This window comes from Sus scrofa, chromosome 5 (assembly GCF_054392235.1).
Source record: "Sus scrofa isolate SSC_HxYL_T2T_F1_AM1 chromosome 5, Sscrofa_HxYL_maternal_Yorkshire_Landrace_v2.0, whole genome shotgun sequence".
NCBI classification, from domain to species: domain Eukaryota; kingdom Metazoa; phylum Chordata; class Mammalia; order Artiodactyla; family Suidae; genus Sus; species Sus scrofa.
The window spans coordinates 31312585-31328818 of record NC_139387.1 but is presented as its reverse complement, the minus strand read 5'-3'; the positions used below and the strand labels follow the sequence as shown (position 1 = coordinate 31328818).

Here is a 16234-nt window from a genome sequence, read left to right as displayed (position 1 = left end):
CCTGCCAAAAGCGGGGTGGGGGAGCGGCGATCCATTCCACTACACTACTGCTGAGCAGGTGTACAGGGCTTGTGTGGGAAAGCCCCAGTGCAAATGCAGGTCTGCTTACGTGTGTGGCCTCTGAGCGGGGAGGTTAATGCTTGAGCATTTCATCTCTTGGATAAACTGGATTTGAATTTTGAATGTGACAATGAGACTGTTTGTTGTTTCAAAGCAATTCCCTAAGTGGCTGTTTGCTCAAGACTTTTGCAGTGTGAAGAGAGATTTGGGGGAGGGGCGGAAGCCATCTGCTCTGGAATAGTCTTCCAATTACATGATCAAATTACTGCAGAGCAAAATGGAGGGAGTCCAACAGAAAGTTCCTGTCTGGTGTATCCAGACCCAGCTCGCTCTCTCAGGCCAGTGTGTTGACATGGAGACTCACATGCAGCTTTCAGAGGCAAGGCCGTGATAACTGGGAGGTGAGCAGGAGGCGAGCAGAGGAAGCCAAGGAGGAGAGAGTCAGGGAGAGCTTTCCTGCCTCCTCAAGGTGCCCTTCAGCAAAGTGAAACCATCTTGGATTTGAATTAAAAAGTGAACAACCTTTTCTTTACTTTAGAGATACGTGTCTTTCATTACAACTGATTTATCATTTCAAATGAAAAAGTCACATCCCTTTGTAAATTACATTCATGATTTTTATTTGTTGATGATGTTCTGTTTGTATTTAGATTCTTTTTTTTTAGGGCCGCACCGGCAGCATATGGAAGTTCCCAGGCTAGAGGTCCAATCGGAGCTGCAGCTGCCAGCCTCCACCACAGCCACAGCAATGTGGGATCCAGGGCACATCTGCCATACTCACAGCAATGCCGGATCCTCAACCCACTGAGCAGAGCCAAGGATTGAACCTGCATCCTCATGGATACTAGTGGGTTTTTTTTTTACCACTGAGCCTCAAAGGAAGTCCTGGATTTAGATTCTTAAATCTATTTCTTTCCCATATGAGAACAGTTTTCTTTCTTCCTTTCTTTTTTTTCTTTCTTTTTTTTTTTTTTTTTTTTTTTTTGCTATTTTAGAGCCACACCTACGGCATATGGAGGTTCTCAGGCTAGGGGTCGAGTCAGAGCTAGGGCTGCCAGCCTACACCATAGCTCACAGCAATGCCAGTTACCTTAACCCATTGAGTGAGGCCAGGGATCAAACTTGCATCCTCATGGATCCTAGTCGGGTTTGTTAACCACTGAGCCACCAAGGGAACTCCCGAGAACAGTTTCTTATTTCTGAAATGCAGCCTGTCTCAATTTGTAAAACATCCTTGGGTCTTAGTTTTTCTTCTAAATTTGCGTGTGTGTGTTTCTCTTTTCTTTTCTTTTGCTATTAGGCATTCATGCAGCCTCACTTGCTGGGGAATGAGTTCACACATTTGGAGTTTCCAAGGAGAGTACAGAGAAAGGAACTTGGAAAGAAGATGCTCTACAGGGATTTTAATATGACAGGCTGGTAAGAGTACGGCTCCCTCTGCCTCGGCCTTGCCACAGCGGGTGGGAAGGAAGCATCACCACCATAAAAAGCCACTTGTGTAGTTTTGATCAGGAGGTGCAGCCAGAGACCTGGGTTTGTGGGGAAGGAAAAGGATTAACGCCCACTTCTGCTGCATTCGCGTGGGCGCCTGTTCTCAGATCTGGCTGTTGGTTTGTCTTTCTGCTCTCCTCGGGGATACTAGACCCACGAAACCGATTTAATTCCTCGCTTCACACGCAGCAAGCATTTGGGGGCTTTTAAAATTCATTAAACATGGGTGGTTTTTGTTTTTAAGGTCAGGGTTACTAAAGAGGTAGCAGGGTTCAAAGAAATGGGCTAAAGCTCTATGTGGCCAGACCAGCTTGGATGTGAATCATAACTCTGACCTTTCTGAATTGGCAAAGTTGGACAAGCTACTTAACCCCTGTGAGTCCAATTTTCCGTGAATAGAGTAAAAAGAGTCCTTTTGGAAGGGTGGTTGTAAGGACAAGTGGTAACAAGCTCTCCTCATTACTTCATCACACATTCATATTGAAGTAAGAACTCTGGACAAGGTGCATCTAATTCCCCAAACACGCCTATAAAGTGCAGCAAAACCACTTTACCAAGACCTCATCTCTTTCTTCCAATGGGAAAGCAGATATGATGATGAAGTACTTGAACTTCACAGGGCTGGTGTGAGGATGAAATGAGAGAGCAAGACGTAGCATGGAGCGTAGGTAAGGATTCACTGTGGGGCCCTTCGATCCCCAGCCGGCGGACAGCAGGATGAGAGAGTGGTCTATTTCCTGGCTGTATCCCCAGCACAGGCAAAGAAGTAGATTCCATTATCTCCTCTTTGTTGACCAAAATAGCTGTAACAGATGGTCACAGCCCAAATTCCCATGGTGATGACTTTTAGGCTGGGAATCTGCTCCTAGGGTACATCCTGTCTTAAAGGAACAGTTGAGCTTCTCAGGGAAGATAAGAGGCTGATCTAAGGTACTTTGCCTTGTCCTTTGCCCTCCAAAGGAGAAGGTCCTCACCAATATCCGCTCTTCATCCAGAACAGGGCCAGCAAATTACAGCCCGAGGGCCAAATTCCACCCACTGCCCCTTTCTGTAAATAATTTTAAAAAGCACAACCATGTTCATTTGTTTAGTTCGATCTGTCGCTACCTTCATCCTGCAACAGGGTGGTCGAGTAGTTGCAACAAAAACTCTATGACTCTCAAAGCCTAAAATATTTACCCCTACTCTAAAACATGGTCGGATTTAATGGAAAGGGTTCGCTGTATTTGCAGCTCTGGGCTCTGGAGCTTTGTGGCTCCAGACTGGGTTTTCTTGCAAATGCATTTTTATTCAGTCAGCAAAATCAGCACTTCTTATGGAAAAGTTTGAGGTGAAAGCCGCGGCAGAGTTTGGTCCGGCTTTTGTGGAATTTGCAAAGATGGAAGGAAAGGCATCCCAGGTTAGGAACCCATGTGGTTGTAAACACATAAACAAAAAGAGCAGCTCAGAGAGACAGCAAGGAAAATGGCCTCATAGAGAGGGAGGGTCTGTGCTGAGCTGGTATCGAGGGAACAAAATTGAGAATTTGGGAAGCCAGGCAGGGAAGTTGAGATTTACTATGGGAGGCTGCCAGTGGCTCTTGTGTGTTTCTGAGGATGGTAAAAATGATGAAAGCAATGTTTTAGGAAGGCTGTTGTCAGAGGAGTTTGAAGGAGACTGACCAGGGGAGAAAGCAGATTCAAGTACCTAGAAGAAAAGGATCCTAGAAATATGTAGATCAGGTCTCCAGAGCCAAATAGAAGGATGGAAGCAGAAAATAGAGAAGGCAAGGAAATAAACAAGAAACTGGACGATTTAGGCCAAGGGACGATTGGAAGGGTAAGTTATCGATTGATTATTCTGTTTAAGTATGTCTCTTCGGCTGGTCTGTAAGCCCCCGGAGGGGGAGCCCGGCGCCTCATCCTGTACCTGACATGTAGTCCACAGGTAGTGATTATTTATTGGATGAAGGGAAGAAAAGTGTGATTGGCAGAAGCTGATGGGGGGAAGGCCAGTGTTGTGGATGGGCAGTGGGAGGGGTAGGAAAGAGGAGCCCGCACACAAGCCATGCCGAGCTCGAGGCAAGGCTGTTTATATGTTCTTTCTCTGCCAAAAAGGCAAATTAGATCTCAGCAGTCAAAACAAACTTGATAAACAAATGGCTAAAGAGAACCCTTTTTAAATGCTTTTTTTTTTTAATGTAGGTAACTGCAGGAATTAGATTATATCCAACTTTATACACACACAGTTATTCTCTTTTGCCTTCTCTGTTTCTCCTGTCACACGCAGGTTACACACACATGCACACACTACATTAGCATGGTCTTAAGCAAGTAAACAGTTCATAAATGGGCTGTATTTCATTGTATGGAACTCCACAGGAGGGACCAAGCAACTTTGGAGCCAAGCCTGAGAATGGCTTCACTCAGACATGATTTGCCCATTTGTTTCAGCAAAGCTCCCCACGTGGCTGTTGGCTCGCCGCTTTGGCTAGGAGCAGAGACTGATGTAAATCTTTGTATATATTTCCTACCTGTTGTTTCTTTTGATTTGAAAATGATGCTCTAGGAAAAGGAGAGCTCTTTACATTTTTGTTGGAAGAAGTTGGGAAGTTTCAAACCGATTTATACCACTGCCTGTGCACTCTCCCTTCCCCCCCTCCAAACTTTAATGAGTTCTTCTAAGAAATGATTTTAACCTCTAACGGAAAACCTCAACTCTAGCAGTTGTGTTGTAGAACCGAAGAAACATAGGCTCCCAGTTTGCTGCCTTTCTGAGTTGTCTTTGGAAAGAGAAGGGCTGGCAAATTAATCCAGTGGGAGGAGATGAGGATCTGCAGCCTCTTTTCTCGCAAAAGCCTCGGAGGACCGTCAGGGCCTTGGGATTGGCAGAAGTAGACTGATGAGTATCTGGGATAGGTCATGTTCAAGGAGACAGATCAGGCCGGACCTCGTCCCTTCTTTATGTGTCTTGGCTTCAGAATTAGCCCTGGCCTGTGAAATTGTTTCTCTGAAACCTTTCGAACAAATAAAGATTCACCTATTGCCAAGCTGTTGAATCCTTACAGCTAAGACCCAGTTGTGGAAATTATTTCCCTGCTCATCTCCCACTAATCATGAGAGTCACGAGGCTGGCTGACAGTGAATGGGAGAGCTGAGGTCCAGGCTCTGTGATGACAGCTTTACATGATTCCTCATGTCGCACGACCCTGTGAAGGGGGTGCATTTTACGGGTGAGGAAACTGAGGCACGGGGGGCTGAGTTCCTCGAGGGGAAAAGCCGGGCTGCAAACCCAGGCAGCATCACTTCAGGGTACGCACTGTTTGCTAGGATGCTGAACTGCCAGATGCCCAATGAGGCCTCCTCTTTGTTCCCATTTTGCAGTTGAGCAAATGGAGGCCCAGAGGGATTAGCTGGTTTACTGAGCTGCCACTAATGCAAAATAGTGAGAATAACCCAGGCTTCTGGCTCTTAGTCCAGGACCCTTTCTGATACAACGCATCAACTTTTTTTAAGAGTAAGCGTTGACATCATTATTCTGTTTTGAGCTCCGACAGGCATTTAAGCAGGGCACCTCCATCTACCAGGATTAGTGTCTCCTTGGCCATCCTTTAGAGGACAAGGGGATGGAATAAAGCATGTCAGGAGCTGCTAAGGTAGTAACATTTCTAGTTCCCAATCTGACCCCATGGACCGTTGGCCAGTTTAATCCGTGGTGCTTCACACTCGTCACTCCAAGTCTGTGTGTAGTTTAGGGATGGAGATGGTGGGGAAGGGGCCCCCCCAAACCCAAAACCTCCTTTTCTGAGGAACATTGACTGCTCCCCTTAGAGAAGCATCCTGCCAGCTTTCTGTGGTGTGTCTGCAACCAGGAGGAAGTGTGGGAGAGGATGCAGTTCTGGGAAGGCTTGTCTCATAATTAAGGATGAGGCTGTTGCCTCCTGATGGGGATCCTTTCTCTCCCACCCTCATGCTTTCTTGGAGACCGTGAGGCAGCTTGGCAGGCCCAGACTGTGTAGAGGACAAAAGGTTATTGTCACCAGGACCTTCCTAATGAAATCTGGCTCTTCCCTGGCGGCCTTTCCCCCTCCGCTCAGATAGTTTGCACACAGTGGTTTGACTTACAAAGGCATTTTCCACCAACACCTCCGGTGCCGAGTTGGTCCCTGATGTGTCCCAGCTCTCACTTTCTGTGCCTGGTGTCCCTGGTCTTGGTGCCAGAACCCCATCCTTGAACTCCGGTGCGAGTCTGTTCCCCTCCTCCCCAGCCCTTTGTGTGCAGCCGCTGTTGCACGAGGCACACTAGCTGGCAGTGTGAGCAGAGTGTCCTGACCCACAGCCCTCTGTGCTGTCTCAGGCCACAATCTGCCAGCGAGCGTCTGTGTTACCGAGCCGAAACAACAGCTTCTCACAGCTGGCTTTGTGGCACCAAGTCCCCGCTCCCGTGACCGCTGGTGATTTTGCTTTCTCATGTAGGATCCATGTTCTTCGTGCTCTGCGTCCGGCCGCATGGGGGTGATGAGCAAGCTGGGGGCCCAGGAGGACCCGAGAGGGGGCTGTAGCTGCACCCCTGGCGTCGGGCCAGATTCTCCAGCAGCTGTTCCTGGGCTGATGGGATTTGTAGCGAGAGCGAGGGCCAAAGAGGATGAGAAGTCCATCATGTGAATGCAAGATTGCTTCCAGATGGTTCTGGTTAAGAGTAAACTACATCAGAATACTTTCTTTAAGCAGAGCCTTTTTAACATTTATAATGGTCTTATTTCAGGGGGAAGGCTGGCCTGGTAACTTCAGATGGCCTGGCTTGCTTAGGAAAGACAGTACTGTCTTGGGAGACAAGCTCCTTGGGTACTGGTATTGGGGCCTTGGGCAAATCCTGGGCCTAGGTCTCTCATTTATAAAATACTCGCTTTGCTGCTCACGGCCAGCCTCCATGCCTGGTGGGGGATGGACTTTGCTTTTCAGAGCTTCTGGAAAAGACAGATTCTACTACAGAGGCTTCACTGATGGTAAACTTTCATTTTTATCTCTTGCAGGCCTTAATTCTTTAAGATTTTAACTTGATGACACATCAGGGTAATTGATCCCTCCTTTATTTCCCATGAAACTAAGAGTACTTTGGAGAATTTTCCCCTGGGAACAGAGTAGGGTCCACCACCATTTTTTTTTTCTCCCGGGACTCACTTCTTTTAGGAAGGCAAAAGAAAGATTTATGTGTGTGTTTTTGTTGTTTTGGCCACACATGCGGAAGTTCCTGGGCCAGGGATGGAACCCGCACCACAGCAGTGACCCCACTGCAGTGACAACACTGGGTCCTTAACCCACTGCACCACAAGGGAACTCCAGGAAAGCTTTTCTCTTCTGTGTGCTCTCAACAGAGTGGCCACTGTGGCCATTCAAATTTCAATGAGTTAAACTTAAATAAAAGTAAAAATTCATTTCCCAAATCACACCAGCCACATCTCCATGGCTCAGGAGCCACATGTAGCTAGTGGCCACTGGACTGGACAGTGCAAATAGAGAACCTTTCCGTCAGCACAAAAAGTGCTACCAGATGGTACTGCAATCTGGGTAATGTAAGGGTGCGGGTGCACCTGGGGTGGAGGACAGAGCCAGATGCTGTCTGTCACGGAAGGTCCCAACAGCAAAGAGTTAAAGAAGAAAAAGAGAAAAGACAGCTGAGCCCAGACAGGGAGAGTGCGATGGTGTGGCCGCACTCTGGCTTCTGGCCCCACTACTGCTAGACTGTGAGTCTAACACTGTGGGGGGGCGGCGGGGGGGGGGTTCCTTATACTTTTCAGAACTTCAGGGACATAGGTCATAGTGTTTAGGGACCATGCGTCTGCAGCGGTCACTCATTGGCAAGCCTGCAGGGCAGCATGAAGGAAGACCCATTATTTCTGCCCTGGACAGCAGCACACCCCTCTCCCCGGGCCTCTCCCCACAGCCTCCTGGGCTGTGCCAGCTGCTGGCACTTCTATTCCTCTTTCTTTTCCTTTCAGTTCTTGGAGAGTATTTCAGACCCTGACGATCGGATTAAAAAACTACTTCCCATCCAACCCCTCCCACTCTGTTTGGGGTGACCTTTCTTCTCAATCCGCTGCCTGAAGCCCCGAGTGGGGTTGAGCGCCGCAGCCCCACAGCACTGGGCTCCTTACCAACAATCCAAACATTTCCTGGGGAGAAACTCGCTGGGGGCAGCCATGGTCTGGACCTGCTGGGTGGAGTTTCACAAATATCGTCGGTTCAGCCTCTTGTTCTTTATTGCTCTTTTCGATGCCTTCTGACAGCGTGTTCAGGCAGGCTGACAGGGAAGTGGATAAGCAGATTGAGAAACGCCGCGGAATGCTTTATGAAGCCAGCTCCAGAGCTGTACCCGCATTTAATATAAATTGATTTATTGAATCAAGCACAGAAGCCCTGCTACAGAAACCCCAGGCTTTATCCTCTGGAGGACCACCTAATAAAGCAGCCCCAACTGACACTCCTCATTAGCTTTTCCACTGATCCCCAGGCAGTTTTTAAAGGGACAGTGTCCCTCCTTTGGGCTGAATTTATATGTTGGCCATGCCTGTGGGTCTAATTAGCTCAGCATTATTAGTCTGACTTGGAAAGCCTGCAGTTTCTAACAACCTGACTTTTGAGTTTTAAAGAGTAATTGGAAAATTCAAACCTTGTCCTCGTCCCTCTTCTTGATTTTAATCACTTTTAACCCAGTCTTTGGAAATTTGTCTGCAGATGTCCCTGCCTCGCGTCTTTGGGGCGCAGAAGGATTGCCCCGGCCCGCCTTGGTGCAAATCCCGACGTCACAGTTGAGCCATAGACTTCACCAAGGAGGCTTCTTATACTCACCGGAGAAATAGCACATTTTAATTTTGTAATTACTTCACAAGAAAGCAGGCCGTTCTCGAGTTAAACCTGAGATTCATTTCCTCCCAGCAACTTGTATTTTCATAATTTAATGATTGCGGGCCACCTTGGCTGCAGTCTGATTGCTGAAAGCAATATGTAAGTCTGACTTTGCCGACAGAGGAGGGACTTGGATGGCATTTTAGAAAATGTTAGCCCCAAACTTCAGCAGATTGTCCAAGCTGGAAATGGGCTGGGACAGAGATTAGGTGCCTGAAAAGGCCTCGAGTTCCAAGCTCCTGCGGGGTCCAGTGCTGAAGGCGGGGTGGGTCAGCCTTACGATGGCAGGGGCCGCTCCCGGGCTCCTGGAGCCACGATGATGAATGGTTATTTTCGATGTGCATGTTCTGCATCTTTTCAAGATTTGCAGCTCTAGCTGCAGGAGCAGCAGGGAAGAAAGCCGGTCCTGCTGTGGGTAGCACATCTCCCGACAGTGATAAATGACTCGATGCTCCCCTCCTTCCTCCCCGCCGCTCTGCCCATGAGGACAGTGGCGGCTCTGAGGTCTTTACAGATGGTTGGAAACCCAGACAGACAGGCGTTGTCAGGCCACGGGGAGGAGAAAGAAAAGAGATGCCCAGCCGGCTTGCTCCCTATTGATCATCTGCTCACCCTTTACCCACTCACACGCCTCCCTCTTGATGCCGAGTAGAAATGTATTGTTCCTAAAGTAGCCAAATTACTTCTAAGGCTTTCTTTCCCCCTCAGACCCTTTGAATAGCTGAAGCCCTTGTCTGTACCCCTTCTTCTCCTCCTAAGCTGTGTATCTCTCCCGCCCCTCCGCAGTGAGTGGCATTTGGGGTTGTACAGTTCATGGAGGGAGGTGACTTAGCTCGCAGTCATCTGGGGAACTTATAAGATGTCAAGCACTTGCCCACATCGCTGTTAAAATAGCCAGTGTCCTTTTCAGCAAGGAACCCCAGGGGACACTTGTGTTTATATTCGAAAAACCTTAATTGTACAACTGTGGCATATTAGACATTGAGTTGAAGTGAAGAACAAGGGATGTGGAGCCTGGTGACTGCCTGGTTGGGTCCCCAGGTGTGGCTGGGACAATCGTGTTACCACCCTCTGCCTCAGTTTCCCCACCGGTAAATGGGGCTAATGACAGAACCTAATCATCAAATGGCATGTGGTAGTGTGGTCAAGTGCACTGGACAAAGGCTGGCAAGTAGTATCTGCTATGTGTGTCTGATAATATCACTAGGCAGAGAGTAGAAGGGTCAGCAAGATCTGATCATTGCCTCAGGAAGTGTACAGCCTAAGTCTATGTGTCAAGATGCTCGTTTCTTGATTGTAAGGAGAGGCTAGAAACCTAAAAGAAAAAGGAAGGCAGTTGAGAGAAGCAGGAGACTGAAGTAGGGTCAGGGTGTGCTGGCTACTCCCAGTGGGCAGGTCTGTCGAACTGCCACTGTGCCCAGTGAGCGTAGATGAGGTGGGGCCGTAATCGATGAGAAGAGGACTCCCCTCAGTTACTCCTCTGTCACTGGGGGTTGCTGAGGTGGGCGTTTTTTAATTTTATTTAATTTTATTATTATTTATTTGTCTATTCATTTATTTATTTATTTTTGGCTGCTCCTCCAGCATGGAAGTTCCTTGGCCAGGGATCAAACCTGTGCCATGGCAGTGACAACACCAAATCCTTAACCCGCTGTATCACAAGAGAACTCCTGGGTTTTCTTTCTTCCTTCCTTTTTTCTTTCTTTCTTTCCTTTTTTCTTTCTTTCTTTCTTTCTTTCTTTCTTTCTTTCTTTCTTTCTTTCTTTCTTTCTTTCTTTCTTTCTTTCAAATCCATGCACAGACTTTACATCTGCCTCCGTGCTGGACTTTTTGAGGCACCCCTGCACCTTTCTGAGCCACAGCCAAGGAGCTGGGTTACCAAGCCCCTCAGTGGCCAAAGCATGTCCTCAGGTAGGAAGGACCTTATCGGGTAAGGCTGTGTTCACCTCATAGTGATGGTCAGACGGCCCAGGGGCTGGCTTTCTGGAAACTGGTCAAACAATACCATTTTTCCTCTAAGTCTATTTTTCACTTCTCAGGAGTGAAGGAGGTATCGATCTCTTGGAATCTGTGCATCAATAACAAGCAAAACAGAATGTAGAAGGGGGGTTAACAGAAAGGCCCTGTGGCTTTTGGAAGAGGGAGTGTTGGTTTTGAGGAGGGGAGACTGGGGCTGGGGAAGCCTCAGTGGAGAAGGTTGTGTTTGAACCAAAGGTCTGAAATAGGAGCGGAGTTCCAGGCGGGTGGAGGGCAGAAGAGAAGGGCATTCTGAGCAGAGAGCAGAGTACAAGGAGAAGCCCAGAGGCGTGAGAATAAGTCGTGTGTTCTTGGGATGTGGGAGCTGGAGGTAATATTCAAAATATTTTGACAGTCAACACAGAGGAATAGGCTCCATCTGGGTCCTAGAAGCCCCCCCACTGTGCCAGGCATTAATTCGTTATTTACCACATCACGGGGATTCCAGGGGAGGATCAGAGCAGCAGATGGGGGTGGGGGGTTGGGACAGTCATTATTTGCCAGCCAGTACAGGAGTATGTCACTGTTTTCAGCCTCCGCGCTTACTGGTATGTGTCAGCTGGATAACGTTCCCGCTGGTAGCCGAACGTAAGTTAGGCGAACTCTGAATGCCACGCTAAGGATGGCAGTAGCTAACATTATTTTACTTTCCCACCCTTGAGAGCTCTGCACCTTTATAAAATGACACATAGGAGGACAGGAATATAGAGTTGACGGTATATTTAGGAGGACATATGGTCCAATCCTCAGCCTATTTATAAGATCCTGTTTTTAAGGAAATTCCAGAGAAGTGAGCGCTACAAACTCCACCACATGTCCAGGTACTTTACACGCCTGCCAAAGAAACATTTTCCTGTGTCCAACCTTCACTCCTCGGGAGTTAAAAAATTTCACTCTTACCGGAGATAACGTTTTTTGTTTATCCTGCCACCCCTTCTCTACCCACCATGTTTTGGGTAAGAAATCAGCATTGCTGGTTTCAAGCTGACGGTCCCATGAAGTGGCTAACCCTCCATGGCCTCTTCCTCAGAAGCTGCTTGGGTCTTGGTTTTAAACCTCTGGGTTCTGGGCTCCCCCCAGGGATCCACATAGGAGAGTTGGAGCACCGCACCCTGAACGTTCTCGTCCTCCTCTCCTGTTCCTCTGACCTCACACAAGTCAATCCAAGACTTATTCAGAGCAAGGGTAAGGTCTTAGGTCTACGCCTCGCTGAAGAGCTGAACGTGCATCTTTCTGGAAGAACTAGAAATGCTGGTAACATATCCGCTTCTTGTCCTTCACCTTGTTGCTCTGGCAAAGACAATGATACTCTGCCAATTCTAGCTTCAGACTCCACTAGGATTAAATCAGGCTCGGCAGTCTCCCAGGGTAAATCCGATGTAGATTGAAACAGTCCCTGACGATGGAAATCCTGTGAAATTGGATTGTTATGACCATTATATAACTACAGATGTGACACTTTCATATAAGTAATAATAAAATAAAATAAAATAAAACAGTCCCTGTCCCAGTGTTGCTTACAGTCAAGGGTAGGACAAACCCATGTCCAAACTGGCAGAGGGATGTTTACCGACAGTGAAGCTTTTTCATCTCGGATGGTTATTAAAACATCCCAGAGTTCCTAAAGCGCTGGAATCTTTTTTTTTTTTTTTTTTTTTTTTTTTCTGAAGCCTCACAGGTGATTCCTGTGTATCTTTAAGATTTGACCTTGGGCGGCCCCAGTTATTCTGACTGTGGGTATGAGCAGCAGCCTTCAGAAATGATTAACAAGCCCTGGGCAGACTGAGCTCTTCAGCAGGTTTGTGACTCCAGTTCCCTGTTTATCTTCCTGCTGGTGCTTGGGAACCTCTTTGTCCACCTGCGTGGACCAAAGACTGTGTTCAGGAGGAGGCTGTGGATGGGAGCTGCAGGGGAAGGTGAGCCCTTTGGTGCCAACAGTGGGTCCCAGTTGAGCTGAGCCTTTCTTTTTCCTGGCTGATGTTTGTGCCCATAACCTGGATAATCCAGGCCTCAGGCAGGATCAGGAGACCTTTCTGCCAGGGTATCTACCTTGCTGGTTTCTCTTTCCTGTTCATCCTGGGTAAATGGTGCTCCCTGCCCAAATTTTCCTGATCCTTCTGGGTGGCCTCGGATCACTCTGTGAACAATAGCGTATTGCAGTGTGGAGATTTAAGATCTCTCAATTTACAATCAGTAGAACAACTTGAGAGCCAGACTTCAGGTTAAACCTAATTCCGCAGCGACCTTGACCATCCACCGTATTCAGGAGAAGAGGCACCCTGAGAAGGTGATATGTTTAAACTTCTGTGCAAACCTGGAGAAGGGGTGGACTTTAAAATGTTTTATCATATGCTCTGGGGATGAAAGTTAGTCATTAAGCATTCCTGTTGCATATCATGCCGTTTTATGGTATTCACACAAATTCACAGCTTTTTTAGGATGGTTCAGAGCACAGTGCACTTTGAAGCAGACCTGGAGGTGAGCCTAATCTCTGTTGTTTCCTAGTTGGGTGACCTCCATTTTCTTGTATAATGAAGTTATTGTTAATACCTGTCTTACAAAAAAGCTGTTCTAAGAATCACTCAAGTTTGAAAAATACAAGTGCTTAGAGTGAAGCGAGTTCAGCACAAATGGTGGAGGTATTCGAATTCTGTCTTAGGAGTGAGGTGATGGCAGAAACTTTTAGCAGTTGCTGCCTTTGCAGTATGCCATCTAAAGCAGTAGAGCCAGCCCCCCTGGTGAGGAGCCCAGAGTGAGAGTGCTATGTCCATTCCCCCCCACCCCCCCACTAAGATTGATGCCCATAGCCTGAGGCTTGTGTTTCTTACCCTGGGGCTCAAGTAATGTGGAGGTGAGCAGAGGATTCCAAAAGAGTATAGTCAGCCACAGAATAAGCATCTCATTCACCTGCAGATGTGGAGGTGGGGGAGAAATACTTTTGTACATTGAAATAAATATCGATTATGAGTTTACGTTTGCAAAATTCTCATGGCTTTTTAAGAGAGAACGGAAGACTTGAAAAAGTGTTGTGGTTACTTTGAGATGCTTGAGCTCTGCACATTGTAATGGTACCCATCCAAGGGCACCTGAATGGAAGTATTGAAAGGATGTAGCATGGGCTACTGTCCCAGAGTGTAAGTGCTTCTCCCAGGGGATTCCTTAGGACTTGGTGCTCCGGGATACAGATATTCAGGTGAGCAAAGAGAGAAGCTTTGTAACACAGGACCACACAGCCAGACTGGAGGAACTGATCTCTGCAGCCAAACCCTCTTTGTAGCACACAATTTGCTATTTTTTTGTCCACCATTCATGGATATGGGGTCAACTTTGGTTACTTTTGTTTTGTACATATTGACTCGGTCTCATGAAACATAAAAGCCAATGTCAATGAAATTCATGTTTGTTTCAGAATGAATGGTCCCCAGGGAAGCAGAAATCGTTCCATATTTGTGTGCTCATCAAACAAGGATCTCTGACTCATACCTATGGGAGAGCTAAATGTTATTGATTAGAATATGAAGCTCTTCCAGCCAAGTGCTAATGCACACCAAGTGGATACTGAGTCAGAAATAATGTCCAAATCTGAAATTTTCTTAAAAGTCATCCAGACGGTTCTGTTTTGAAATATTGGTTCTGTTTTACATGTGTTACATGATTGATGATATTTGCAAAAGACAGATTCAAAGCATGTTGTTCTGCGCGAATCCTTTACCGCTGCTAACTTTGGGCCCATGTACCTGTGCTCATGCCTAGCACCTGGTAGGGTAGTCAGTAAATATTCAGGAAGGAACCTCTTAGAAACCTGCTGCTCTTGTCTGCTCAAAGCCTGAGCTCCTGATTTGAAATTACTTGAAGCAGCTATCCAAATTCCTCTTTCCACATTTCCAACTGTGAGGAGGGACCCATTTGGGGGTTGTGAAATCAGTTTGGCATATGGAGATGAGTATTTTAAACAAATTAATTAGTATGGGAAAAAATATATCGAAGTGGCTATCACATGGTGGAGGTAAATACTATTTTTTTTTTTTTTTTTTTTTGGTCTTTTTAGGGCTGCATCCATGGCACATGGAGGTTCCCAGGCTAGGGGTCTAATCGGAGCTGTAGCCACTGGCCTACACTAGAGCCACAGCAACGCTGGATCTGAGCCGCGTCTGCAACCTACACCACAGCTCATGGCAATGCCGGATCCTTAACCCACCAAGGGAGGCCGGGGATGGAACCTGCGTCTTCATGGATGTGAGTCAGGTTCGTTGACCGCTGAGCCACAGTGGGAACTCCCAATACTGACTTTTGAGGTGTAATTGGGTGTACACTGAGTTAACAAGGTGGAATGTGTCTTCGTAAGTCATACAGTGTGAAACCTCTGCTGTCACCCAGTGGACGCTCCCAGGGAGTATGGACCTGTGACGGGAAAGCAAGCCCCGTTGCCTCGCGCCATCAGCCACAGGCCTGGTGGTAGAAAGAGGCATGTTTAGGCCAAAAGAGAGGCACGGTTACCACTCGCAGAACTCCAGGCAGGATCTGGTTCAGGCATGGTGATGGCAGATGGGGAGAGGTAGGCATTTTCCTAGGATTGGTGGGTGGGCCCTACTAAGCAGGTGAGTTTCCTCAAGGGCAGCTGCAGTGTCAAGAATGTAGCTTGGGTCCCATTATGGAAAAGGTTTTCCTGCAGAGAGGCTGAAGGGTGCCCCCCTTCATTTGTTTCTCTCATCCTAGCAAACCATGTACAAGCTGGGCTGCACGGCACCTGTCAGCTCTCTTCAATTATATCACCAAGTATTAATCACAGGCTCACCATTCAAGCATGCTGCCTCTGCCTGCATCCAGACTGTTGTGTTAGTACCAGCACATCAACTCGTATGTAGCTCAGGGCCTGCAGGCTCCAACTCATTTAAACGACCGTCCAAGGACCAAAAGGAGAAAATAAGGTAGCATTTGTAGAGTCGTGGCCTCACAGGAGGACTTTCCTAGGAATCATGTAATCAGGATACCCATTGACAACAACCCCTAGCACGTAAATCCAGGGACCTAAGGCATCGAAATATGACCCCATCCCTCAAAACTTAGATTACAAATACTGCTTATACAGTGGCAAGCCTGTAGCCAGAAACATCATAAAGGACCCACCTAAACTCCTCCAGAGTACCCGCTGGGTACAGGATGTTTCTCAGGCCTCTGCAACTTACCCTGGAACCCCACAGTACTGCCTCCCTCTCAGCCTTACTCCATGGCCCTGATTCGAGCCTGACCTTATTACGTTTGACTCATATTCACCCTCCTGGACATTTTGCCAGCATATTAAGATTTGATTTAAAGACACACTTAAGAAGTTGGCGCAGGGGGTGGATTTCTTAACTGTGAATCTTTAAAAAGGGCCTCTTAGAAAATCTTTAAAAAATAAGAGCAATGGGAGTTCCTGTTGTGGCACAGCGGAAACAAATCCAACTAGGAACCATGAGGTTGTGGGTTTGATCCCTGGCCTCGCTCAGTGGGTTAAGGATCCGGCATTGCCCTGAGCTGTGGTGTAGGTCGCAGATGTGGCTCATATCTGGTGTGGCTGTGGCTGTGGTGTAGGCCAGCAGCTGTAGCTCTGATTAGACCCCTAGCCTGGGAACCTCCATGTGCCTCAGGTATGGTGGTCCTAAAAAGCAGAAAAGAAAAAAGAAAAAGAAAATAAATAAATAATAAGAGCAAGACTGACAAAATACCATGATCTTGCGTTGCCTTAAAGGAAGCGCCCACATGGATATTCGTGTGGTGAGGAGGAGGGTGGCCCGCTTGCT

General features: G+C 47.4%; 1 protein-coding gene and 1 long non-coding RNA gene across 3 annotated transcripts in view; one reads left to right on the top strand and one right to left on the bottom strand.

Moving 5' to 3' along the window:
- Positions 1-16234, top strand: part of PPM1H (protein phosphatase, Mg2+/Mn2+ dependent 1H) — a 272860-nt gene that overhangs the window by 202711 nt on the left and 53915 nt on the right. For both annotated transcript variants that reach the window (XM_021091936.2, XM_084956249.1), the window contains one exon: positions 1361-1479. In XM_021091936.2, the coding sequence (XP_020947595.1) occupies positions 1361-1479 (119 nt within the window). The remainder of the gene's footprint in view (positions 1-1360; positions 1480-16234) is intronic.
- LOC146403302 (uncharacterized) lies at positions 4070-7976 on the bottom strand. Its single transcript, XR_014803501.1, has 2 exons — positions 7685-7976; positions 4070-6218 (listed from the first exon to the last, which is right to left on the bottom strand). It is a non-coding gene; the product is annotated as an uncharacterized LOC146403302 (long non-coding RNA).